Source organism: Dromaius novaehollandiae, chromosome 12, assembly GCF_036370855.1.
Source record: "Dromaius novaehollandiae isolate bDroNov1 chromosome 12, bDroNov1.hap1, whole genome shotgun sequence".
NCBI lineage: Eukaryota > Metazoa > Chordata > Aves > Casuariiformes > Dromaiidae > Dromaius > Dromaius novaehollandiae.
The window spans coordinates 20,941,766-20,968,532 of NC_088109.1; the positions used below are offsets into that span (position 1 = coordinate 20,941,766).

Below are 26,767 nucleotides of genomic sequence, written 5' to 3' on the forward strand. Positions count from 1 at the left end.
CAGCAGCTGTCTGTCGTGACTCTGCCACCAGCCCCTCTTCCCCATCCAGCAGTTTGGAGGATTCCTGTAAAATGAGGGATCTACCTGCCGGCCAGCTTATTGGCAACAGCATGGCACCTCCGCTGCCTTCGGGAGAGGCAGTGATGTCCTAGCCTTGTCTGTAGGGTAATTTTTGGTGTTCTCCATCAGTCCAGGCAGCTGATTTAGCCTCTTCAGTTGGGCAGACCAATGCTGATGGTATGGGGCTCACCACCCTTTTGTATGCTTTGAAGAGACACAGAAATTTTTTTTCCCAGGATTTAAAAGATCCAGAGGAAAAAAAAAATAAAGGAGTCACTCTAAAGCCAGCTGAAATTACCAGCCGTCATGCCTTATTCTCCCAAACAGGACTTGCAAGTTCCTCTAGCTATTTTTCTGATCAGTCTTCAAGATGCTCTGCAGATAGGAGAAGTCTGAACTGAGATGTGGATTGTTAAGGATTTCCTTTGAAGATTACTTGTTTCTTTTTTTTCTTTCTTTCTAGGCGTATTTTCTTGAAGTCTTACCTTATTACAGAACTTGTATTGGCTCTGTTTCCCTGTTCTGACAAGTCCAGAAAGTAAACTTCTTGCAGACATTCAGGGAGGTGGGCAAGGTGCAGGTGTGGAGACTTATTTGCTTGTTGAGAGATATACAATTATTTTTTTGTAATATATGCTGCATGGTTTGTACTGTTTTGCCTGACTTCTGGATAAAGGCGGTTGTTCAGAACAAGCATAACACAATCACTTGAATACCTTGGACCTGTCTGCCCAAAATGCAGTCCTTTTCACCAGTGGCATCACAGAAATTGTGACCGCTATTAGCAGGCGTACGCCTTCCAGGTGAGGGGATGCATCGGAGCAGTGTCCGATGGGAATCGCGGAATGAGAGGCAGGGCCAGCCTCGTTTTGCAGAATTGCAAATCTGGTTACTTGGAAAATGCTGCCAGGTCTTGCAGAATAGGGCTTGGTGGGCGGCTGACCTCCGTGTCCGCATGTTTTGCCGAGCAGGCGGGAGGCAGATGATCAAGGATGAGCACGTCTCTTCCCCGTGTGTTATTTGTTAATGTCCCTCAGTTGGCGCATGTATGCGACTGCTGTGCTGTCGTGATCTTGACCTGTCACCCCAGGTCCCGGTACGAGGCCTGATGGAGGGATGGGGTGTGGTGAAACGGTGTGGTTGCTATCCTGGTCAGCACTAACGCGTGCTAATACTGCTCCAGAGGATGCTGCTTACTTCTCCCCCCTGCTCGTGACTTTTGCATGCTTCATGAATAGCACGGTAAGAAAGTGCCGGGTTTCCCACGTGTCTCTTGCTCCCTCACTTCTCGGGGTTTTGGAGCCTAGCTTCCACTTGGTACAGCTGAGATGAGGTGGCTGCTGGCCTGCGGGAGTCATGTCGGATGCTGCTGCACATCCATGCGTGGCCCCGAGGGTTGGGGTGGAGCCCTGCAGTTGGGGTCTTTGCTTCTTGGAATTGGACCTGCAGCCATGCAGATATCTTTTTGGGGCCCTGCACAAGCGTTTTACTGGTTTAAAATATAAACAGGTCTCCTAAACAGCAGGTGACATAACATTTTCTTTTCAGGATGTTAAAATCCCCTCAAAATCCCCCTTCGTTTATTCCAAGAGCTTTTGCCCATCTCAGAGAGATATTGTGGGCTGGTGGCTGCTGACACCAGAGTGGGTCCATTCATCTCTCAACGCAGTCCCTGCAATTGCTGTGGTTCACACTTATCTTCCCGCTTTCAGTGGCTTTTCCAGAATTGACAGAACTGCAGCAATGTGGGCGCTGGTTGGAGCAACGCAGGGGACCAGGCAGCCCTCTCGCTTTAGCCCTCATGTCATTGCTCATTCAGATTTCAGATGCACCGCCACAATAAGCTCTTTGCAGCAGATACCGTGTATTTCTTCATTTGTGAAATGCCATGCATGCCTTCTGAGTGAGGTTAATGACTATGGGCATGTATCAAAAAATACCTCCTGGTCCCTTAGCAATGTGTCCTACTACGAAGAACGACCTATGCTGTTAATGTAGTCTCTCTGCTTGCTGGAGAAGTCTGTGCAGTTAGAAATTGTGTTCTTCGTGTAATAATTACAAGAAAACTTCGTTGCACAGGAGACTTATTTTACAATTCTGAAGAGCAGGAACAATGGGATGTCAAGATAAATGTGTGGTAGCGTATACTACAGTAAATGTATGTTTGTGGGCACTCTTATCTGATTAAAAGCTAATTTAATCTAACTTGACAATAGTAGATAGTAGTGTGAGCTGGTATGTTAAGTAAGTGTGGCATGTCTTTGCAAATGACAGCTTGGAGAAGAGACTTGCCAAACCAGGACTTGCTGAATTACAGATGCAGTTTTTAAACTAGGATTACTTCTACTCAATGACTCTAAAACTCTGGTATTGTAACTTAAGGCAGACTTTAGAGGTTCTATAGTTGAGTACAGGCTTTTCTTTATGAAGGACCTGCTTTAGACTTAACCTCTAAGCCTTGATGTAAGTAAAAGCATTGGCTGAGGCCTTAAATCTTAGGTTGAAAGCCATTCCAAAATAAGAACTAGCGCTGGATGCCTGTGGTTAGGTGCAGAGGTAAAATATAAACTCTTGCTTAACATAGGGGCTGTTAGACATCAAAAAATGCATGGAATTCAAGGGTGAAATGTACTTCTGTGTAAAAGTATCATGGTGCTTGAGTGCGAGTGCAAAAAAACTGTTTTCACCCTTCATCTGAGTTGTCCTTTTCCTATGGATGCAAATGTGTGTTGCCTAGCTCTCGAGCAAAATGTTGTTGCTGGTGAAGATGTCTGATCTTTCCATCATCTGATCTTTCCAGCACTTCAGCTGCAGTCCCTGTGGTGTAAACCAGAGCCTTGGACGCTGAGGGAGGAGCAGGACAGCCCATACTGCTGCTGAATTGTGCTGCTGGGCGTTAGGATGTTTCCTGGGGCAATAGTCCTGGGAGCGGAGCGCCCAGATAACTGAGTGTGGTGTGAAGGGAACTGATGAATTGCCGTATTTATCCCATAGCTGTTCCCCGCCAGCAAAAGGTGCGACTCTGAATGCTAGTACCTCCACAGTCTGGATTCGGTGGCACTTTATGTGGGCTTACTGAAGTGCCAAATTTACCCGCTAACTTAAATAGCATTTGTTCGCGAGAAGGAAATAAGGATGTACTTGCACAAAATTGCATGGTTATCTGGAAGTCGTTTGCCTTTCAGGGTGCCGTTGGCTGTTTACACCCTGCTGCAGGTCTGTTTGAGGGTTTGCTGTCCTCCTGCTGACACGGTAATAGCCGTAAAGTCGAGGAGAGCTTGCTAGCTTTTTCCGATTTCTGCTGCAAAGCACTGATTTGTTGCTGTCTGCCTGTATTTTTTGGTGGCTGAGCTATCAGACCTTGGGGAAAAGGTGGTTCACAGTGTGTCAGAGGCTGTTTCAGAGCTGTGGAGGATGAACTTCACAGAAGTAGTAACTAACCCGCAGATCTGGAGGTGCTTGTGGTTGTGGGCATTGAAAGCATTGAGGTCCTGCAGTCCACCAACAGGTTGTATTAAGTCCTTCTTGCAGTCGATGTCAGTTTAAAAACCCATCTTAACTGCACTTTCCTGGTTGAGCCAAGAACGTCGGAGAAGGGTCGGTGGTGGTCACCGAAGCTCCACGGCTTCCTGCAGCCGAAAACAGCGCCCAGAGCCACCCACGGCGCCGAGGGACGGGGCACTCCATGGAGGTTTAGGTCTCTGTCGACAGCTTTGATAGAGGGTGAATTTTTAAAATGTGAAAATTTAGGCCTGCTTAAAGTAATCTTTAGGTATTACGCGTGTTCAGAAATGTTTCAGTTCTTCAGCTGGCCTGGCAGCATTGTGCTCCGAGACGCTGAACCTGGGTAGTGAATGAATTCAAAGTGACAGGCTGGAGACATTCCTGCCATTCAGGAGAGGCTTAAGGAATTTCTTACTGGCTAAATTACAAATATGTAGCATTTTGCCCAGCACTGCATGGCAATTTCAACCTGCCTGACCGTGACAAGATTAGCGCTTTTGCTCCCCCTCCCCAGCAGCAATATTTAAGAAAAAAAAAAAAAAAGAAAAAAACTAGATTAAGAAGTACCAGGCAGAGATGCAAAAGCTTGAAAGTGTAAAAACCAGCGTTACCTTGAATGATTCTGTCTGTCATTTGATTGGTTCCTTAATTAGCCCCATGTCCTTTAACCTCTTGAGAAATAAGTAAGGGATAAATTTGGGGATAAAGACAAAGACGCCCAGAGATTTACCACACACCGCTAGGTAATTCATCAAGGAATGTTGGTAATTAGCCCTGCCTCTTTCCTTTCTGGCTCATTTAATAAAACTGGTTGATTTAAAATAATGCCTGCTGGTTCATTATCAACTACTTTAAGAGCCAAGTTATGAACTTGAAACAAAAACAAGATTGTGTTGTCTGCAAAGGACCTGGTGAGTTTTGTTTGCTCATTTTTTTTAAGAAGTTGTCCTTTTTTTTCCCCCCAACTCAGTAATTAAATGTTACTTTGTTTGGATTACATTTTGGCTTTTTGGGTGTGTTTATTTCTAGTGCCTACTACTAAGAAGCAGAAAGGAGAAAAAAATTCCAGGATCTTGAAGAGGTGCATGTCAGGTTGTGTTAGGAAAGCGTGGCCTGATGGAATTCAGCTCAGCACTTGCTTTGGAGTAGTCATAGTCCAGTTGAGGTAATGAGTAGCTGCTTTAACCCTTTATCCCTCGGAAATGGGGTGCCAGCCTCATGGCTTGTTCTTGGACCAAAATGGTCCATTTTAGTAACACATCTCCTTAGTGCTTTTAATGGAAATTGTCCCAGAACTGAGGACAGAACACGTCTGGTTTGTTTTCTTAAGGCAATATTCATGTATTGTTCTTCAGTTAAAAATCTCTTAAAAAAAAAAAAAAAATTCCTTCTCTTTCTTTCTTTTATAGATAAGAGTACCTTCCCTCAGAAGTTAATGGTAGACTTGCCAGATCTGGAATCCTTTAAAACACTTTCTCTGAACCTCTTCTAATTCATCAGCGCTTTGGGGCAGAATTGGATACAGTGCTTCAGCGCAAACGAGGAGAAACATCTTCCTTGCTCTCCTTCCCGATATCCCTTTTGCGTGCCTTTTGCAGGATTACATTTATTCTCGGGGGAGCTTCTGTTCCATTGCTTTTCCTTGGGACCCTGTGAAACTCGGTACCTGCTTTTTATATGCTCGTCAGAGGGGTAAATTAAAAGAATATGGTGGTCAAATGGGCATAGCCTTCGAGCAGTTGTTCTGTGAAACTTTCGTTGCCAGTTTTTTGTTTTCAGCAATACTTTTTCATCAGTGATAAGAATATCTTGCTGCCTCCAAACGCCTGCACAGAGGGAGGCTGAGCTAACAGCTCAGCCCTGGAGGCTGTCACTAGAAGAGCTTCTGCTGGATACCGGTTCCCCACCTATTTATTATTTTGAGACTTGTTAATACACTTTTAAGCTGTGTAATATGTGTCTAATTGACTTAGAATTACATGGCTTTTCAAGCTGGTAGTGATGCTGAGCACAAAATCACATACCTTATTCAAAACAAAGATAGCGGTGTAGCTAATGCCAATTTTTTTTTCCTCAAAGTTGTTATGTAACCAGCAAATACATAAAATTCCAAGCCAACTTCGGGTTACTTGGATCATACAGTTTTCTTTCTAAGATACTGGAGTGTTATATAAATTTTTTTCTGGACCTCTGTGACTTAGTGTCCTCAGTTTCCTGGGTCAGTATCACTAGTCTGAAGTCTCAGCTAGTTCTTGGAAGGCTTTTGAGTAAATTATCCTGTTCAAGCAGTCTTTTTCCCCCCCACCTCCCTGGAATTTGAGCAGAAGCAGCTTGCCTTTGAATATCAATATTCAAGTAATTAAACCAGTACATGAAATGCTCTGAAGCACTGGAGAACATATTCGGGTATGTCATTCCCTGCATTGCACTTTCAAAATCTCTCAGCAGATGGCATTGCCGTTTCCAAGAGTTTCTGTATTTCTTGGGGAAACCTTCAGTTGCTGCAGAAGTTGTCTTTCTAGACTATTCCTTTTTCTAGTGCAAGGATAATACTCAAGTGTTAGAAACTGTTTTGACACATTATTTTAATAATGCTGCTTGCTTGTGTTGTGTTTTATTTCTACCAACTGATGACTGAGAGGTACCTTTAAACTATTAACCGGTTGAACGTGGTATGCAATAGTTATTACATGTGAAAAGTTATTACTATTAGTCTGTGAAAGGCAGGCTGTTTCTTGTAAATAAACCTACCGCAGGAGTCCAGTGGAAGTAATAAGCTTGTTCAGCAAGCAAGACTGGCATGGTAAAAAAGCTTACACAGTAAAACTGGAGTATGCTTTCCATGGAAAATTTCCCAGCTACAAGGGTATGTAAGACACAACTGTATTGCATTAAACTCTGCTCCCCTTCCTGCTCTGTGCTACAAACCCTTATTTCTGTAGACAGTGGGAACTGTTAATATCTTTAGCTAGTTTGGCATCTGAAAATTGAATTGTGCATAGTTTGCTGCAGGATGTTACACCTTTTCTTGTCTGTCTTTCAGTGTGTATTTCTGTGATAATGCGTTTTTCACTTGCATTGCTTTTTATAATTGTTTTTGCAAAAGCTCTTTTTTTCCCCACCTGCCCCATAATCTCCAGCTGTTGCTGATGTCAGTTTTTTCCACTTTTTTTCTCACTTCAGTGTTGGGTGCATGCTTTTCATTTATATTTGCATTTAAGGATAAAGGATCAAGGCCAGGGAAAACTAAGTGAGAAGTTGAGAGCCTTGTGGAGGAATGCAGCTAAAAAGGCGGGAGTATAGAATTGATAAGTCGTCTACTGCTGTTTGGGTGAGAATCGCAAAGATCTCCTGAAATCCTATGATGCATCTCAGCTCTGTTTCTAGAGGCAGGCAAGAAAAGAAGCGATGATGCCAAATCTAGATGTAAAGCATCTCCTCATTTTCAGACGGTCTCCGTTGGATTCCTTCTCAGTGGAGAAGCTGCAGCAGATCATGTCTGTCTTCCTTTTCCCCTGCTTCCTCCTTGCCTCCCCCCTCCAGTCCTCAAACTGGAGTGCTGGTGACTCTAATGTGGACAGGACGGAGGAATTGGCACCAAGTGTGGTAGCCGCAAGCCCTGTCCACGGGAAGTTTGTGTAAGCCCCGTTGTATGGGGAGGCGAGGTCTGCAAGCCATTGCTTGGTGTGTTTGCCCTGCCACTAAACGTGCTCTTGTTCAGCTCAGAACTGAACAGCTGATGCAGGAGCTGCTGGGTGCAGTTCTCCGGGCTGTGTTACACCAGAGGTCAGGCCGGGTTATCCTAGTGACCCCCATCCTCTAAGGCTGGTGAGGGAGTATTCATGTGATGAGGGAGTGTGTTCTCGGGAATGAAGAGGCTTTCAGGGGTCCTTGAGGTATCCCTGAGAAGGGATGGTGCAGTAGACTCGTGGCTCGTGTGCTGAGACTGCTTTGGTTCTTGTTCTCCCTCTCAGAGCAGCTGCGCGGTGGGAAGACTGGAACGGGATGCAAAATCCCTGGCAGGTACCAGCAAGGAGGCATTGTGTCTCTGCAGTGTTATCCACGAGGCTGTTACGTTACAGGGAAAAGAGGCTGATTTGTTTCTCACCTGTCATAGCTGCACCTTGTGCCAGACCCTGAAATCTCTTTATAGCTGTAGTGTTTGAAGCCAGAAGAGCCTGAAGACATAGAGAGGCTGTAGAGAGTTATAGCAGGGTTGGCAGAGGCATGACTTTTATGAGATGAGGATGTATATGTGCTTGCACACGAGACTTGCATTTCTTTTCCTCTTTCTGTAGCTCCCAAAAGCTAGAGTTGTTTCTCAGGAACGTGAGTCATATTGTGCTATTCACCTTCCATGCTCTCCACGTGCGATGTTCCTGTCCCAAGGTGGAACAAAAATCCTTTGAAGACATATGTGAAGGCTTTGGGGGAAAAAATGGGTAACTACTGTTGCATTTCTATGACTTATGTGGCTTACACAGCCCAGGAGCTGTTAGCTGCTCTCAGGCAACCCACCTACTTATAGCTCCAGCTTTGGACAACAGAGTTTTTGTTCCTGACGCGACCGGAATCCGTGTCGTATCTCAAAACGAACACGGCATCAGCAGGAACGTGTCTTGCGTGCTCGAAGAAACCCACGTTTCAAAGAGCTGCTTCTCCATCTCGGGGCAGAGTCCTCCTTGTCTCCGTCTGCCCTCCCCTTCCGAACGCGGAGGGGGCAGCCGTGCTCGCCGACGAGCCTCGCGGGCCGAGGGTGCTGCCGAGGGTCTGCGGCGCGGGAGGAGCTCTGCAGGGCTTTCGCTGGGCCCAGCGTTTGAATCCTCGCGGGTCACTGGACACCTGAGCGTGGTCTGAAGATCCCGGCCTAAAGCTCCTGTTCCCCACTGTAAACCCTAGAAAATCCTAACCGCCGCAGTGAGCTTTAGGCTGTTTTTCCCCCTTTACCTAACAGTGACTCTCTTCTAATTACTATTTTTTGGAAATGGAAGGCCTTGCTGGGAAAACGCTGTAATACAACACCCTTGTGGTGGTATAAAAATACTAACCTCTATAAGAGTTATTCTGACCTGAAATCAGAAACTAGCTATGGAAAGGAAGCTTTTGCATCAAGGTATGTGAATCGAGCATACGCTTTAGGCATCTTTCCTAAAAATCAGCAAGGAGTTCCTGGCTGAAAGCATCGAAGTTCACCTTATGGGTTAACAGCTGCTTATGAAACAACGCTCTCTGCTCTTTTCAGAGAAAATATAAACAGGCAATTAATGGAAATCTTCCTTTTACAAAATAGTCACTTCCCTTCCTTTAAGCGAAACATACTTCAAGATTGAGGAAGAAAACAGCCTACCTATTTCAGGTTTTAATAAAGGAAACACACTAAACTTTAGTCTTTTGCACATCTACTTCTAGCTGCCTAAGGCCTTGTCTTCTCTTTGCTTTCGTTGTTTTGTGTGGGTTTTTTTCCTTCCATCTTTATTACTGTTTTTTACTTTTGGCTGCCTCAGAGGCTCCACTGTTTGTTTTCTATCTCCTTTTTTTTTTTTTTTTTTTTTTTTTTTTTTTTTTTTTTTTAACCACCCTGTCTTTGGTGTTGATGTTTTACACTTTGACTTTTGGCGAGACCCTGAAAGAAATCCAGAATGCCCGTGACCATGGTTTCTATTTGATCTCCTGCATATAGCTGTGAGGAGCTTCAGGCAAACCGACGGGACAGCACGATTTGTGGTTGTGCCCTCACTGGAGGAGCTGACTAGCAGGAAAGTCTTCAGAAAAACACTAGGTATCTTCAGTAGCAAACAGGGGACGGAGCAGGGTGGCTGGAAATGTGGTGCGTGATCCTTTGAGCATGTGCCCATGTGAGTTATGCAGCCTGAGTTAGAAGCGGTGTGAGGCTGGACCCAGGGCATCCTCTGAATTAGCCTTTTTTCCTTTTTTCCTATTGCCTGGTATAGATGAGTGTGCAGCTGAGGAGTGCTGCAGGTAGTGCCCATCTGAAGTGATGCATCAGCCTGTGCTTGGCGAGGGTCCTGGGTTGCTAAGCCAAAAGATTCCTGTCTGGGAGGCAAATGCGGCACGTCCACTTCTTAGCATTTGCCCTAAAGCAGATGATTTTGGCACAGCTCATTAATTTGGGAATAGCAGCCATTTCTTAAGTTTTCATTCCTCTGAAATCCAAGTTTCGCCTTTAGATTAGTCCATCCAAAAATCGCCTGCAGCCGTAGCATATAACCATGGTATACAAAAGTCTGTGCATCTCAATCCAGCAACTTCAAAACATGCCATGGATTGCACGTTGTGTGGCTTACAAGATCTTACTGAGTATTGGAAAAGCAGCTGGGAATTGAGTCATGAAGTCTGCGTGCAAGGGAAGGTTGTGAAGGGGGAGATGTTCATATGCAGCCAGTACCACTTTGCAGCCTTAGCTGGGAGTGCTTTTATCCTTTTAGGAAAAGGAAACGGTTTCATCTGTGTAACCAATTCTTCTCTTTAGCAGTCTGTCATAAAAACGAACTTACTTTATATATAGAAAGGAAGAACCATGTATGGCCTAGTTATTCTTTAAGAATGTCACGCTAGGGATAAATAAGCTTTTTCATGTAAGTACTAAATCCTGAATTGATTTGTTTGTACTGGTGCTTAAGGGAGAGTAATTTCCATTGAAAAGCAAAAAGTTAATATTTTTCATAGAAAAGTTTCCCTTTTTGGCAGAAAGATTAATACTGTTGTTGACCCCTTTCATAGAAGGCTTCCCTTCTAAAGGGGGGGAAAAAAAGTGGCAGTCATCTTTATTATCATAACTTACTAATTGAACAGTCTTCCTTTGAGCAGTCTAGTACTACTCAATACAGATTAAGCCTCTGGAAATTTATTTGATAGCCATACAGACATGACACAAATCTGTACAAAGTATACTTTTTAAGGTGTTTTTGAAGTAAAAGCACAGTCCTGTTCAAAAAAACAAAAAAGAAACTGTTGTGAAGTGTAATCCCCTCTCCCCACCCTGCTAAAAATAGATTTTTATTTCTGAATAAATACTAATTTCAGAAAATTTGGGGGGGGGTGAAACTTGAAATAATGTTCAGTTATGAGACTTTTTTTTCTTTTCTGGCTTTCCATAGGTGGAATCATATATTAGGTCCTGCAAGTTTGGCACAAACAAAATTCTGCTGGGGTTTGGTGGGTGTCAGGAAGTACTCTGAAATGCCAGTGCATCTTGGGTCTGAAAGAAACAGTTCCTCCAGGGAAGGGGTAAAATGACCTTAAATGAGTCAGCACTTGTATCCTAGCAATTGTGAGCTTCCTGCCCTTTGTGTCCCGAAAGTCCTGGACCACAGCCACCATTCGTTCTGCAGCAGTTAATGGGCTCCATTCACATGAAAGTTCATATATTCCTTAAGGCTTCAACCATATACGCTTTGCTGTGTAAAAGGAAAAATAGTGTTTAATCATTATAGTGTGGCTTTACAAAAGAGTTTATGCTTCTCTAACGTGTTGGCTTTTTGAGGGAAGAAAAGTGGTGCCTTCTGCTCTGCAGTGCTTCATATTAAGTAAGTGGTTGCTCCATGCGAAGTGCAGCTTCCTGCGTGGATTACTGTTCAGATCTGCCTTCTGCCTTTCCCTGGAGCGTTTAATGTAAATAACAAGGGAAAAGCTTCCAGCCAAGGCCTTTGCTGGAGCTCAGTCCGTTCCCAGGACTTGTCCTTAGAAAGTCTTTCTCTCTGAACTTCTACCTTCTCCAAGGAACCTTATTAATTCCATTCACCCACTTTGTTTTAAGCTGCTGAGACTTGCTCACCAGGCTGAGATGACCGAATCAAGTCGTCACTGCAGTTGGTGTGAGCCCACAATGTCTAGACACTCCACTTTGCATTCAAAGTGAAGAATTTGCTGACTGCTGCTGGACCCAAGGAATAACAGACAGAACTATTAGAGGAACAAAGTTAATTAACTTCACATTTTCTTCTCTAGTGTAATTTCAGGTGATAACATGACTAAATTAACTATTGCCACCAGGTATCTATAAGCAATAGGCCTCTCAGATGGGGTGAGGTAGAAGCAGTTTTGGCTGCGATTCAACCAGTTCCTTATTTGTACTTTTTTTTTTTTTTTTTTTTTTTTTTTTTTTTTTTTTTTTAAATGATGGTTCCATGATATGTTGAGTTTGGCAGCAAAGCTGGCTGAAGACCTCCCTTCCAATCCTGGTAGTTACTGTCCCCTTGGTTGTACCAATACATCCGTTTGTGAGGCTATGCTAAAGATCATGTGGGACTGCTGAAACAGTTTGAGGGGGAAAACAAGGTCCATTTTTGCAGGGGTGACTTTTTTTTTAATCAGCTTGGTGATTTTGATTGTCCGTGTTGCCTAGCCCTGCAAACTGTTGTATTGGCAATGCGGAGTGGGGAGAGCAGTGAGCTGGTGTGGCGGGGCGAGAACCAGCAGCTGGACACCAGCAGTGGGCTGACTTGGCTGTGGATCGTGGAGCAGGACACTGTCTGCATCCACTTGTCCGCACTGCCGGATGGACCTGCTCAGTGATGCTCTGATTTCACTCTTTGCTGTAACTGATGCTCTTGAAGGATTGCTGCTCTTGCTGGTGGTTTTAAGCTGCCTCAAGCACCCCGTGGAAGTAAAAAGCCATTCTTGCTCCTCTTCCACCTTCCCCACCTCAGAGCTTCTCAAAGCTGATGATGATCATAGTCCTACAGAGCTGTTCTTAGCCTCAGTAAATCAAGGAAGAAAATCCTTGCTGTTTGCGCTGGGTCTGCATTAGCCTTTTAGTGTGGAGCAGCAGTGTGCCTTTGAAGTAAATTCCCAGTGGTCCCCATTTATTACGTATTAGTTTATTTTTGCACAGTGCTGTTGATGAGTACTAATTAGATTCTTGTCAGAGGAAATTAAACCAGACGACCTCATGTGCTCCAGCTGCTAATGGGAGTTCAGTGAGTGAGACCAGACTAGAGCCAGTCTTATAAACTGCTCGAAATGCATGTAACTGTTTCCCCCGTAGAGTCCCTTGTCTCGCACTGCATTACTTGCTAATGCACATCTAGCTTTAGGGTCCTCAGTACCAGCTGCTACTAGATCTGTTTTTGCTAAACCCAGCTGTTTGCTATTGTAGATATACTGCCATCTTCTCTGGCTCTTAGCATCTGTGTTTTTTTTTTTTTAAAAAAACTTTATTTTTCTTCCTTTCTGATTTTTGTTTAAAGTAAAAACTTTTCAGTGCAAGCTTATTTGTGCTCTTAAAGCATCGTTTGAGATTTCCAATAATTCCATTCTGTAAAGTAGCGATAGGCTAAGTGGATTCATACTCAGGTATAAAAAGGGGTGAGGAAAGTGGGGAGACTGAACTAGTTAATCCACATCTGATCTCTAATTAGACCCAACTAACTGTTTCACATCTGCTTGCCTTGGGTTGCATTGTGTTCCCATACCATTGTCTGGGTAGCTAAAACTTCATATATGCTATCAGTGATGAAAGGTATCTTGTAAAAAATGCAATATTGTTTGTGTTTTTCAGTGGTGAAAGGTGATACGCGTTCTTTCACACACATAAATGTAGCTTTACTGGAAGATATTAGGTCCGCCTCCCCTTGTGAGCACAGTTCTGTTCTCATAATAGCGTTTGAAGGGTTGCATTAGTGTGGGTCAAGTGTGGTTTAAAATAGGATTCTTTTGAGACCAAGCCTGGAGGCCCTGAATTTCTTTCTCAAAAGCTGTTTTGATCTTCTGACAAAACTATTACTTCTGAATTTCTTAGCAATACTTATTTGTTGCTAACCTTTGGAGAGCTGGAATGATAACACACACTCTTCTTTGTGTTTTGTGAATGTGCCTTTCCTGGTGAGTTGATGACTTGTTCTTTTTCTTTTTTTTTTTTCTTTTTCTTTTTGATGTTCAGATGAAGCCATTGAAAAGAGTTTTCTGTAAACTGTTTGGGAAGGTGGAATTTGTCTGGTGTCATACAATAAAATGTGATTCCAGTCCTGCCAAAAGAGTTTTAACCCTGACCTCAGTGGCATTCTGCGCAGTAGAGTGTCAAGAGCACATGGTGCCTTGCAGGCCTGGGAGCTTGTATGTAGTCGCATGCTGAAAATGCTGCTATTAGGGTATGCATATATGGTAGAAATGCAGCATGGCAGAAGTTTTGACCATCTTTTTATATAACGTGCACGTATATATATACATACGTGCATATACACACACACTTTTTTTTAAAACTCTTTCTTGGTCTCTGCTTTAAGTTTCCCCAGTAAGGAACGTGCCTGTGCAGCACCTCCTGAAGTAATGATCCTGACTGCTTTTGGTTACAATTGCAACATAAACAAGGTTAATGACGGCTAACTAAATTTTTGTAGAAACAAAAGATCTCGCCAGTTCATGCAGTTGTGTGTTAATGCCCTCTGGCCTGAGCAGGGGCTGGTTATGTGGACGGGAGCGTCTCATTTCTCAGCTTAACCAAGTATTTGCCTACCACATGTGAAAACACGAGAAGGGTTTTCAACAGCTCATATCTGCAAGATGTGGAGGGGCAGGTGTGAGGACGGTTACAAAAACGGACCAGTGGCTGGGTGTTGTTTTTGTAAATACAAAATAGATAGTGATGCAATGTCTCTATGTATGTAAGGCCTGAGATCTTCAAAATGCTGAAGCGTTGCCATCCTTTCTAATAAATGAGCCTATGCTGGTCTTGTGCCTTCTGGGAGCTGGGAGAGAGCTACCGTCTGGCTGGTACAGGAATACCTTCACGGGGTAGAGAACCGAAATCATTCAACGTAATGACTATTTGCCTTAAATACTACTTTGTGTTACAGAAGTATTATGGGAACACTCCTCTTGGCTAAGAAACAAGTCAGGACACGAAATTTAATTGAGGTTTCCTTGGTTTAAAATTAGAGTGGAATAAATGCACTTAATTTCTTACTGTTACCTTTAGTCTCTTGTGGCTACTCTGATGTCTGCTGTAACACCTATATATAAGTGAGGTGTCAGGAAATAAAAGTAGTAATGCTGCTTGATGGAAACATCAGGGAATTTAACAACTTTGCTCGGTACGAAAAGCCATCACCTTTCAGAAGCGACGCTGGCAGTGTCGCGTTTTAGTTTTGATGCTCTACAGCATCAGCTGGACCTTCTGGGTAAATCCTGCCTCTCGGGTGGTGGCTTTCCTCTCCGTGTAAGGGGTACACACCTTTGTGGCTTGCCAAACTACTATAAATAAATAAAAATAAAAATATAAATCTGGTATTTAGCAGAATGCTTCAGGTTGTAGCCAGCTGAGTTTGCATGAAGGTGACTTGGATTATGTTATGTTAGAGATCATGATGATCAAGCACTCCGAGGTACTGAAGCTGCTTTATTACAACTTTTTTTTTTAATACAGTCATAAATAACATCGCAGCTCATTGAGCAGAAGGATAAAAATCAAGCAGTTCAGTGGTAAGCCAGCTTGTGTTTCCTTCCCTTGAATGAAGTCAACAATTTATTATTATTTTAGGCTGTTTCTGATGATCGCATTAGTAGCGTGAATAAAATGGTTGTCTGTAGACTGCTCTATGCTTCTGCTTCAAGCCTTCTGTACTGGGCTGACGTAAGACAGTATGGGCTGTAGGCAAAGCAGTATAGAGCCCAGCTAAGTCTTTCTAATTCTTTATTAACTGTGACGTGTAAAAGTTCAGGGCACTTAAACAGCGCAGAACTGTTCTGAATTAACAAAATCTTCATTCTTTTGCTAATTTCTTCTCGTGGCACTATGTATTTGTCATAAAGCATATAGCCTCAAAACAGATATGCTCTAGAACAAGAGTCCTTTGTGCTGCAGCCAGTGTGTTGCCAAGCTATCTGCTAAAATAAATGGCCCATTCGAAATCACTTTTGGGTGCCTTTTCAAAAAGTTGCACTAGGAAGGCTTTTCAGTAGTGAATGTAGGCCAAACTGTTTCAAAGCACGTTGTGTGACATCGGTTGCGTTTGATATTTTGGGGGGTGGGGTTTTTTTACTTGTTTGGTTTTGTTTTGTTTCAAAATTTGGTTTGATTTGTGGCACGTTCTTGATACGTGCTGACTTGACTGCATGAACGACCTTGAGTGAGCACTGCCAGTCTCGCAGTGCCCTGTGCAATTATGTGAACAACGAGCATAGCAGTATTTCACCTAGATCATTTTTAGACTAAGTGTGCAACAAGTATAGATGTCCTTTGGATGTGCAGCGTGCCTCCAAAGTAGCGGTTTTTTTCCTTGAATGTAGTAATCCAAGAATTGATTTGAGTTTACAAGTAGCTTTTTTCTTAAAAAGTGTTTCTGCTTGTGGCTTTTTATGTATTTTGATCTAGTGCCATCTTTACCTCTCTCTCCTTATCTCGTGTTCCTTTGCTGAATGTTTGAATTCTGTAAATAGATATTTTTAATAGCCCACAGGCAGTATTTTACAGTTCTTTCCCCCAAGCTAGCGTTGTGGATTCAAAGTGCCTTAAATCAAACTTTCTTTCCTTGCTCAGCCCAACAGTGCTTAAGGTAATATTCCTCAACATCTGAAAGTATTTTGGCTCAAAACAGTGTCTTGTATGCTATAAGGCTGAGCAAGCTTTCACAAACCTCAGGGTGACAACTGAGACCAGCGTTGAGGATACAGATTTTTAAACTTTATGAAAGTAACTTTTTCTGTTTGCTCTCTTACACTTTTCAGCTACAGTGCTGGCAAAATAACCTATCCTAGCTTTAATTTCACCTGTGAAAACTCAGCGTTGCAGGATACCCGTTGTTAAGACAAGTCCATGCAGGGAAGAGGTGCATATACTGAATTAAAATCTGGAAGAAGGGGGGCTTGAAGGTTTTTTGGACGGTCAGCACAAGCCCATCCTGTGTGCAGCAGCTCCCTAGCTCCACGCCGTCGCTCTGGGCTTCGGGGCAAAGCGGGGCCCTGCCAGGGCGCTTTGAGGAAACCCATGTTCCTCCGTTTGCGTGGCCAAGCGCGTGCTGCCTCCGGTGTGGGCACGTCCAGAAGTCTCTAAATCCTTGGTACTTAGGGAAGTTAATATCCTGTAAGTGGTAAGAAATGAAGTCAGCAGCTGTTTCCTGAAGGACAGATTTGTTCGTACTGTCGAGCTAGATTCATGTGGAGAAAATGCATGGATTCAGTGTCAAAGCAACACCTGTACCTCTCTGCCGGGGCGCTGCTGGAGATGAGGGCGATGCCCTGGCGTTCCCGCCAGGAGAAACGGAGTAGAAGTCACCCGTCGAATATACCATTTTCCCCAGCAGACGAGAAGTGAACCGGAGACCTGGAAGTGAAAGACTTTGTCATCCAAGTCTCGCAGAGGTCACTGAGGACGGGAACGGTTGCTGAAGCAGTGACTCCTGCAAAATGTAACCGATAGTCCTGCCCGGCCTGTAAATACGTGACCGCGTCCAAGCTGGCGCTGGCTAGCACCACGCTTGGCAGCCCTGGGAGGACGATAAGGCTGGGCAAATACTGTAACCTCTCTGAAGTGACTCTTTCAGGTCAGTGGTGAGCTGTGCGAGTGCCGTCTGGGTAGATCCTGTGCTGCTGCTGCGCGAGGGGTGGAGGGGGTAGCGTGCCGCTAACGTGCAACCCACATCAATTCCTGTCGTCTTAAATCGATTAACCATTTTTTAGTTTCTTCAGATACTGTTGTCGTGTGCTGCTTTAGCTAGATCATAGCTTTTTAATGCAAATAGTTTTTTTTTAACACAAAAACTTCATTCTTTTTGCCTTCTTCCATGCCTTTCCCTTGGAGAAAAGGTCATAGGAACACCTTTGGTGGTGGGTAAAACAGCTTCTAGTTGTGTAAGTGTTGTTTGTTCTTTACAACGTGCCTTTTCTCTTTCATAACTGTGTTTAGTGTTCAAAGATGACCGTTGGATCTGCTTAGGCTGCAGTCATGTTGCTGGGTCTGAAAGAGCTTGCTCGTACCTGCCTTGGTTTTCACGTTCAGGGATTTTTTGGATGAGTTAAGTAACCAGAGAGTTCCAGTAAGTGTTAACGGATGTCACTTCCCTGCACTGGCTACGTCCTAAAATAAACTGTCGAAATAGCTGCTGAATAATAGACTTCTCCGAAAGATAGACTTCTGCGTGTCATTCCCCAGTCAACAAAAGTAACTTTTCGCCTTGTTCCTGTTCTGGGGCTTTCTGGTCAGTGTTATTTTTGTCACAGCTCCTGGGTAATGGACTAAATGAAAGGGAGCAAATGTTCTTTAGAAAGATAGAGGGCAGGGGGAGGGAGAGGAGAGCAGCTACAACATTATTGAACGGTTTTAGCTATTACTGAATTCAGAGTCACCCTATGGGGAGCAATGAACAGCACAGCCCAGTCGGTGTAATTTTGATTACGCTTCAGATGCGGCGGCTGTTTCATCTTGGAGGCCTGAAAAGGTTTCAGCAAGCGAAGGAGCTGAACTTCTCAAGCAAAGCTACTTCAGGCCACTGACGTCCTCAGGGGGAAAAATGTGATGCCATTGCTCAACATTCAAATACTACATGTGGGAAAATAGCTTTTGAGGATGAGTTAAACCATTGTCCCACTAAGTTATTGGAATTGCTCTGGATTGGATGGTGTGAGGAGTCTTCCTGGCCTTGCAGTGGAACCTATGATCAATATTTTAATGAAATAATTGAAGGTTTAGATGGTGCTTAGGACTTCCAGACTTAGTAAATCAAACTGTGGTGCACATTACTTCTGGACTCTTGAATCTGGGTTAGCAAATTTAAGGAGAAGTAAAGACTTAGTTAGGTCAAAATGATAACCCATATTACAAAAAAAACCTGCTTGGATGGTTACTTGAGTTTAAGACTAATCCACGTTGGCCAGCTGCTTGAAATGAAGTTGATACTTACCTGCTTTGACAGTAAAATGCAGTCTGTCAATGCAAGAGGCCCTAGTTGATGATCTTTTCATATGTTGTGGTTCTTGTATGTTTTTTTTTAAGCCTGAAAGAATAGACACCTGTCATACGCACAGAATTTCTACAGCTTTCAGCGTTTAATCAAGGCCCTAGAAAATAACTTGTTGCTGCTGCTTTTGTTTTCTTGTTATCCCTGAAACAGATGGGTTTAAAAAGCAGCTTTGAAGTCCTGCTTCTGGCCCAGCTTGCTGAACTGGCTTTCTGGTGCAGTGGCCCTCACTGAAGCCCACAGCCCTTGCGAAACATTTCAGTGGGTGTAGATTTATGTCTTTTTTTCCTTTGGGTATCATTAATTGTTAAATGGCAGAGAATTTTAACCTTTCTTTAAAATCCCATGATATCTAGCTCTCTAAGCAACAAAAAGTTCTATTGAACTGAGAAAACTGACCAAAAAGTAGTTTATTTGTAATTATAAACTGTAAGTCCTAAGGCAATTTACTTGGAACAAATGGTCTTTTTAATTAAAAAAAAAAAAAAAAAAAAGGGGGGGTGGAGGGGATAAAGTCTTCCTTCCGTTTGGTTAGCTGTCTTCTCTGTGTCTCTGGTGTGTTCCTGTTGCTTAAGCTTGTCTCTGCTTAAATGAAGCATTAAGTGGTTTGGCTTTACTTTCCCAGAAGGGTTCAGTGATATGTTTGAGGAGAAGAATCTTTTTTCTGTGTGATGCAGAGAACTTGCCCCCCTGCTTTGGGGGGGCCCGGAGGGGTGTCGGGCATCTCAGAGCTGTGGGCAGCTTGGCTATCAGGTGCCTCTTGCCAGTTGTGTTGCCCCAAGTGGGAACGGAGGTGCCTCCAGCTCTGTGTGTACAGGAGTCGGTGCAGACGGGAGGTCCGTACTGCTTCACTCCACGTCCTGGTTTTTGCAAAGTCACTTTTTTCAAAGAAACAGGCATTGTATCTGATGAGTTCAAATAGCAGGAATAAAGCAGGGGAGGCTGTTCTGGCTAGCAATTCTCTGCATGAATAGCTCTGCTTTGACCAGCTAGGCCCGAACCTGGCAGTCGCGCTGTGCCGGACCCGCGTTGGCTCCCCACGGGACCAGCCGTGACTGTGCTGCCGCATCTGCAGCGCGGGGGTGGCTGGGGCTCTGGAGAGCTGGCCTGTGTTGGAGGAAGCGAGAGTCATCGAGTGTGGGATCTGCCCACAAACAGGGAGATGAAGAGTATGGGGAAGAGCAAGAGTCAGCAGAGGAAGTCCTGAGGCCAGGACTTCTGGGCTCAGTCAAGGCTGCCACTTAGCCATTCTTGATCTATAGTTCCTTGCAGCCAAATTCTTCTCTTATTCGAAATTACGGCAATGTAACGGTTTTTTCCATAGTGTCTTACCAAAAAAAAAAAAAAAAAAGCAAAACCCCCAAAAAACTGATGGATAGTAACAGATTCAAAGGATCACTTTAAAGCTGTTCTTTTTTTCTTGCATGTCTTTGTTCATGAGCATTTCTTAGAGAGAGTATCCAAAACAAGAAATTGCCTTGCTCTTGTACTTTGTCTCATGAACTTGGAAGGACAGCAAGAACTATTTTTCACCCTAAAGACAAAAAGGGGCTGAGGACCAAAATTACAACTTGAAGAAGTCTAAGCCTTTATTCATAGTTTCAGATCCAGGGTAGTTGCATATCTTTTTAGGGTTTGTTTTGCAGCTCTTTGCTTGTGAGATATTTTGTGTTACTTGTCACAGAAAAGGTAATGCTGCCTTTTGACCTGTCTACAGGCTGACAGTGGGTTGTACTATACTAATAGTACATCTCGGGACAGAGTCCAGATGTGCTTACTTGGGCATGTATTTGATATAGAGACTCCAGAAAATGATGTGCGAGATCAAAGACACAAAGATAGTCTCAACAAAAAGCATTGAATTTATAGAGGTAGCCCTACCAGATTTCAACAGCAAAGGGAGCTCATAGGACAGCCCAAGAGGGCAATGAAGAATCTAGTGATGTTTCTCAGATGCCGTCTGTGTAGCCTGTCAGGCCTCACGCTTGTACAGAGCAAGGGTAGTTGAAACTGGTACGTCCATCCAAGACGGAAAGTGTGGTGAAACCGTTTTGACCCTGTGGGATCTCCTGCCCTTGTTACGCTGACACGCGGAGGTGGAAGAGTTGTGCAACAGCCTTGTGGGACTCTTTGGAGACAGCTTGGATGTTTTTGTATTCTAATGTGGGGAAGTATTTGATCCGTTACAGATTCAAAGGAAATGGTCAGTCCCTGAACCTCTCCTTTGCATCATTTCAGAGCAGTCTAAAGACAGAAAAGGCAGTTCTGTGTGTCCTCCTGACCACTGATCTTTTGTCATCCTCTCAAGTCCAGTTAAATGTCCTTGGAGAACAGTGCATATGTAGTATATGGTGATGACATTCTTCTGGAAAGTTTTCCACAAAGGCAATCTAATGTCTTCCCAGTTTCTGATGGGAAGAAGTCTTCAGTGGTTGGCCTAATATGTTCTAACTAAAGAACCTGACGTTTTTGTGCTATTCTTGCTTTTCTGTCAAGAACTTTGTATACTTGGAGGCAGGATTTTATTTGTATGACACTGTTACTAAATGATGCCCTAATATCTGATGCAGTTTAAAAGGAGATGCCTTCCTTTGGTGACTGAGAAGGTTCAGAAGCTTTGCTTCAGATTCATGACTTTTTTTTCCTTGCCTTCCCTGGTGTACAGAGGGCAACATGGCCCATTTAAAAACAGAAAAAGAGAGAGCGATTCTGTCATGGAGTAGCTTCATAAGCTAGAAAAGAATGTAAAATAAGATAAAATATGGTATTGTAAGATGATGCAAGAAGTTCTTGGGGAAAGTGCATCCTATTGAGAAGAGTATTTTTTTGCCAACAAAAATCCTATGTCACATAGGCTGTAAGTGTTTCAAAACTTGATGTGTAGTGAAATCTGTTCTGGATATTAATAAATCTATAAATTATGCTGATAAATGCACAAGTATTTTGCAAGTTCTGCTATCATCAGTCTTAAAATTCATTCAACAAGGACTGTGTGTGGAGATAGTACAGCCAAATGACGAACTCTTCTAAAAGGTCAGCATAGATCTGTTTGTTAGGCTGCACATGCCAAATCTTAGCTTTAGCCTTTCAGTGGGAGCTTTGTTACTGTTACTTCCCTCTTTGGGCCTTTCTCATGCCAAAATCTTAGTTCTTCTCTCCTGACCTTGAGTGCGAGAAGGTAAGGGAAAAGGTAGTTTGCCTGATACACAATGGGTGAAGCAGGGACCTGTGGACCCAAGAGGCATTTGCATAGCAAACGCAGATAGGGAAGGCAGTCTCCTGTCAGTCCATCGTTAGCTTCGAGTAAGGAATAATTGCCCAGGTCCAGATCTTCACTGATACAAAACTGCATTTTGCTGGGTCTCTCTCCTAGGAGTATGGAGGACGGATAAGTGGTGGATGCAGACAGAAGAGCCTTGTTCCATGCCAAGTCACCCCAACTCCAATGGACTAGTGAGGTTGAAGGATGGGAGTGGTATCTGATGCCTGGGAAGGGAAAAGCCTGTGCAAAGTCTGTCAGACAAATAGGGCTTGTTTTTAAAACAATGTATGTTTAAAGATAAGAGATAAGAAAATTAACTTGTTTACTGATGACTCTGTCTACTTGGAAGATGAAAATCTAAGTGAAAAATAGATTTGTTGGGGCAGCAGAACTGCTCTTAACTACTGGTGACAGTAAAACTGCACAGTTTGGGCCTGACAAAGCGAGTGCTATACTTAAACACATCACGATACACTATAGAGATCCGTTGTAATAGTGCAACAAATCACAAATTAGGCTCCCTGGAAACAGTATCCTGAGCGTGCTTCTCTGTGCAGCAGAGACGTTGGACAATAAGTTGGGCAACTTCTGATGCCGTGCCTGGGAAGAAGGGTCTTTGGTGTGCCAACGACCAGGAGCCGGAGATGAGGCTGCAGAGCCCTATGGATTTACTCAGTGCACCCCACTGCAATGATAGTGCGTTAGGCTTGCAGGATATTTCAGTTATTCCTTACTCTGTACTTAAAAACTTTTAACCTTATTGCTAAAGAAAAATACCATTGTCTGTTAGTATGACTGGAACGAAAGATGAATAGCGAATTAGCCTTGAGCTAACTGTCAATCTGACTTTGATAGCCCATCACTTAAAAGGTCCTTTTATGTTTATGAGAAAACATGACGTCAAAGCCGGGGGGGAAAAATAATACCAATACTTAGGGCTAAACTTGCATAGCTTCCAAGAAGAGCCCCTGTGTGAACTGTTTGTTTCTCTACATGCGTAGCTAATTAGCCTAGGTTACTATAAGTCTTGGCAGTGGCATTCAGATTTTTTCTGCTGTTTTGGGGTAGCTTGTTTATGGTGCTTCCATATGTGAATCTCTCCCAACTGGAATTGCATAAAACTAAGGATATTTCAGTCACTTCTCTCACAACCTATAAGTATTATGCTGGAAATGCTTGAGTATAATCATTATCAGGTGAGTTTTTACTGTAAAATATATATATATTTTTTAAAACTTGTTGCTAAAAAGGCTTATGGTACCCTGGAAATCCTTTTTATCTGCGTGGAATCTGGTATGTTTTATTTATTTTTTTTCCACAAAAATAAGTGGAGTCACTTGTAACTGCAGTAAGAGTCACTTTAACAGAACTGTTTAAAAAGAACAAGCTTCTCAGTGTTGTTGTATTTTTGTTTTTTTGCTGTTCTCTGATAAGAGCTAACGGTCGAAGGTGGCAAAAAGCTTTCTGAGGTGCGGTGAAAATTTGCGGGGAAAAAATTGCCTTTCTTCTAGTGCTTATTCCGGATGCACACAAATCATTCAATAAGGTTCTTCATATTTGGTGTATTTAAAAAAAAAATCTAGTAGTCCTGAAAAGCTTATCTTAAATATCAAAATTGCAAATTATGACAACATTGGTTGGTCTGAATTGAAACTTTTCTTGCATCTTATTTGCGTAATGTGTTTTTAAACAGGCTGTCTTATTTGTGTATGGTTTAGGCCGCATATATCAAAGATATAAATATTTTGGAGGCAAAAATGGTGTATTTGTTCTTTAAATAACGTGTTACTTTTAACTAAAATCCACCTAACCTTTTAGTCTACCTCTTACTTGACGTCTGATATGGGATAGCAATCTATACTATTTGGCTTTAATTGGTAGTTATTAACAAGTAAAAAAGAATCCTGCTGTGCAACTTATTTCTCCATATTTCAGTGAAAACTAAATGTCGTGTAGCTTAAGGTCGGAGAACATTTGTTTGGAAGTATCTGTGTAAATTGGAAAACTTGAGTATTGGTTTTAAGTGAAAAATCTGGTTGTAGAAAAATAAATAGAACTTCTTGTTTTGTGATTAAGAAGTTGGTTGTGGAAACACTAGCTCATAAACTGGTTTTCTTGCTACCCAATGTGAATTGTTGAAGCACCGTTGACTTCCTTGGAGGTGCACGGATTTGTACTTTGAGTCAAACGCTTAGCTAATATGCATGTCACAAATGTATACGTCGCATTGATAGCACTTTCAATGACGTCGTGAAACAATGAAGCACTTTTTTTAAATCCTGTACTTTCAGGTGCAGACTCACCTTGAGAACCCAACCAAGTACCATATTCAGCAAGCCCAGCGGCAGCAGGTAAAGCAGTACCTCTCTACCACTCTAGCAAATAAACATGCCAACCAAGCTCTGAGCTTGCCCTGTCCAAACCAGCCGGGGGATCATGTCATGCCACCTGGAACGGGAAGCAGTGCACCCAACAGTCCAATGGCTATGCTCACCCTCAACTCCAACTGTGAAAAAGAGGTAATATGCTCCCACTGTGTATATTCTTTAAAATGGAATTGCAGTCTCCACTTTCTTTCTATTAATAATTTTCAACCAGATTTGCTCCTTGTTAGGATGTTAAGTTTATGTTCTTTTCTCAGCCTTTGACTTTGAAAATGCATTTGCTACCTCTGTGTCTGCCCGATAATTATATATTTGCATAGAATATTTGGGCCAAAAAACTCTTGTCCCAGTAACTTCTTTTTTTGAACTATTTTAGCTAGTTTATGCCTATTAAAACTTTTCTTTTGCTTGCTCAATGCACACAATGAATAATTGACCTTTGGAGACTATAAAGCAGTCTTGTGTTCTGTAGCTTTCTGGAATAGGTTATTTATGGCTCATTTGGTGTATAAAGAGCAAAGAGCATAACAAAAATAATTGAAAAACACAAAGCTTTTTGAGATATTTTAGACTTCTAGATATTTTTACAGTAAAACTTGAGTGAGTCTGCTTAGCCAAAACTCCAGATTGTCCCAGCTAATATATCATAAAATCTTACTGAGCGCTGTTTCAGGAGGAGCCCAGTGTTGTGAATGAAGACCTCACTAGCTTATAGGTAGAAGTCCTTTGCAGTTTTGTCTTACTATTTCCAGCAAAAATTTAATTGGATGTTATGAGGATGTGTGCTGAGATGCAGAGGGGAGGTTATTTGAACGATGCTAACAAGAGTAAGACTCACGAGGTTAACATTTTGCAACTTGACAAATTAGAGATGATTGTAAAGCTTCCCCTTCCTCCCCCGCCTGCCTTCATGCCACCTTTTTAATACAAAAACAGATGCACTCTGGGAGGAAGCTTTTATCAAACTTAGTTTGAGCAACAGTTATTATAGAATGGGTTTTACACATGCAGGAGAAGTTGTTTGTGCTCTATAGCTTCAAAAGAAATGAAAATCAAATAGTCCCATCCTCTGATTCCCAGCTGTGCCCAAATGCTTTTTCTCAGGGTATTTACAGCTTCACTTTGCTGTGTCATCAGGCACGTGTGTGCATGACACTGTTTCAGTTATGCTCCTTTTGGGACTCAGACTGTGCCGTGAACTCAGATCCATGCTTTGCTTTTTTTTTTTTTTTTTTTCCTTTTTATTTCTGCAGGGATTTTATAAATTTGAAGAGCAAAGCAGGGTTGAGAATGAGTGCCCGGCTCTGAATACACACTCACGAGCATCATGCATGCAGGTACTGGATGACACAGGAGTTGGAGCACAGAACCCTTTTTTAATAATGTTTCTTTGAAATTACGCTAAATAGTAAACTTACCCTGTAATGTCTTTAAAAAGTTAACCATAAAATTGAGAAAACAAAGTCACGGTTTGTAAGTCTGCCATGTCCTTGCACATCAGAGTTGACTTGAAAAATGCTTTAAAACATCTGAAAAGGGCAGATGCTTTTCTAAAACTGTAACGTGATAGCAGAACATCCTATCAACCGTGTTTTAAGATCCCCTATCAGGATATCTTTTCTGATGCAGTTTCCTCAAGACCACATCTTTTAAGACCTACATGTATGTGTTGCTGTTCGGATAGTTTCCAAGGCCCCATTTCTAGACAGATCACACTTGCATTTAAAATTGTGAGTTGAGTAGGTTGTAATAAATCCATGGTAACTTGTCTTCGGTAGTCATCCTTCCTTTTTTTAGCAAAATGTCTTTATTCCTAGTAACAGTATTTAGGATATGGGCTATAACTGTTAGTCCCCTTCTTGCCCTCATTCTAGATGTTTTGTTCTAGGCTTATGCTTTCCTGAGCTGATGTGAAAATCCCCTCTACTGCTATTTCTACCATCAACTTTAGGCATTGACTTTGCTGATTACTGTTGTTAAGCTCCTTATAGGCAATGAAAAGAAATGGGCGATCCTACGGGATAGTCCAGAGCGCCTAACCTGATGCTTTGGAGGTCTCCGTTTCTCCTGACTGTGCAGGAGCTTATGGAGGCATGTTAATAAAGCCCAGTCCCAGGAAGAAGATTGCTTGCACCACTTAACATCATGCTCTTGAGTGGTGCTTGCTGGGAGGGCGTGTTGGGGAAACCAGCCAAATGGATTCCCCTTTTGTGGAAGGGGAGTCTTTCACCTGCAATCCTTGGTGCTGCTGCCTTTGCCCTGCAGATGTCAGCTCCTCCAGCCCTGCTCGGTGCAGGTCTGTCTGTGTGCAGGTTTTTAACCCACAAGTAGATGCACGAGAATAGCGTAGGCAGCTAGTTTGAGTCCTGTAGTCGGTGATGGGAAGGCAGCAGGGCCTCTGCAGCATGAGGGAGGGCATTCACCTCTGCTAGGGTGGATGGGTCTAAGGGGAGCAATGCCCTCCTCCAGTCTTGGGAGGAACAACTTGAGCATGGTTGTTTTAACGCAAAGTAACTTCTGATGGGAAGAATGCATAAGATCGTGAAGCCTCCAGGTTTTTCATAGTCTGACTGTCCTTGCTGCACAGCGGGGACTATGACTATGATTTGGAGTATGGTAAAAATTCGTAGCCCACCTGTGCTTTG

The 26,767-nt window shown here is 42.9% G+C and overlaps 1 protein-coding gene across 10 annotated transcripts in view; it reads left to right on the top strand.

The window, feature by feature from the left end:
• Positions 1-26,767, top strand: part of MITF (melanocyte inducing transcription factor) — a 112,151-nt gene that overhangs the window by 68,382 nt on the left and 17,002 nt on the right. For 8 of the 10 annotated variants that reach the window (XM_026110211.2, XM_026110196.2, XM_026110219.2 and 5 more), the window contains 2 exons: positions 24,030-24,257; positions 25,376-25,459. In XM_026110211.2, coding sequence (XP_025965996.2) covers positions 24,030-24,257; positions 25,376-25,459 — 312 coding nt within the window. The remainder of the gene's footprint in view (positions 1-24,029; positions 24,258-25,375; positions 25,460-26,767) is intronic. The other 2 variants (XM_026110245.2, XM_026110254.2) reach the window with 1 other exon arrangement.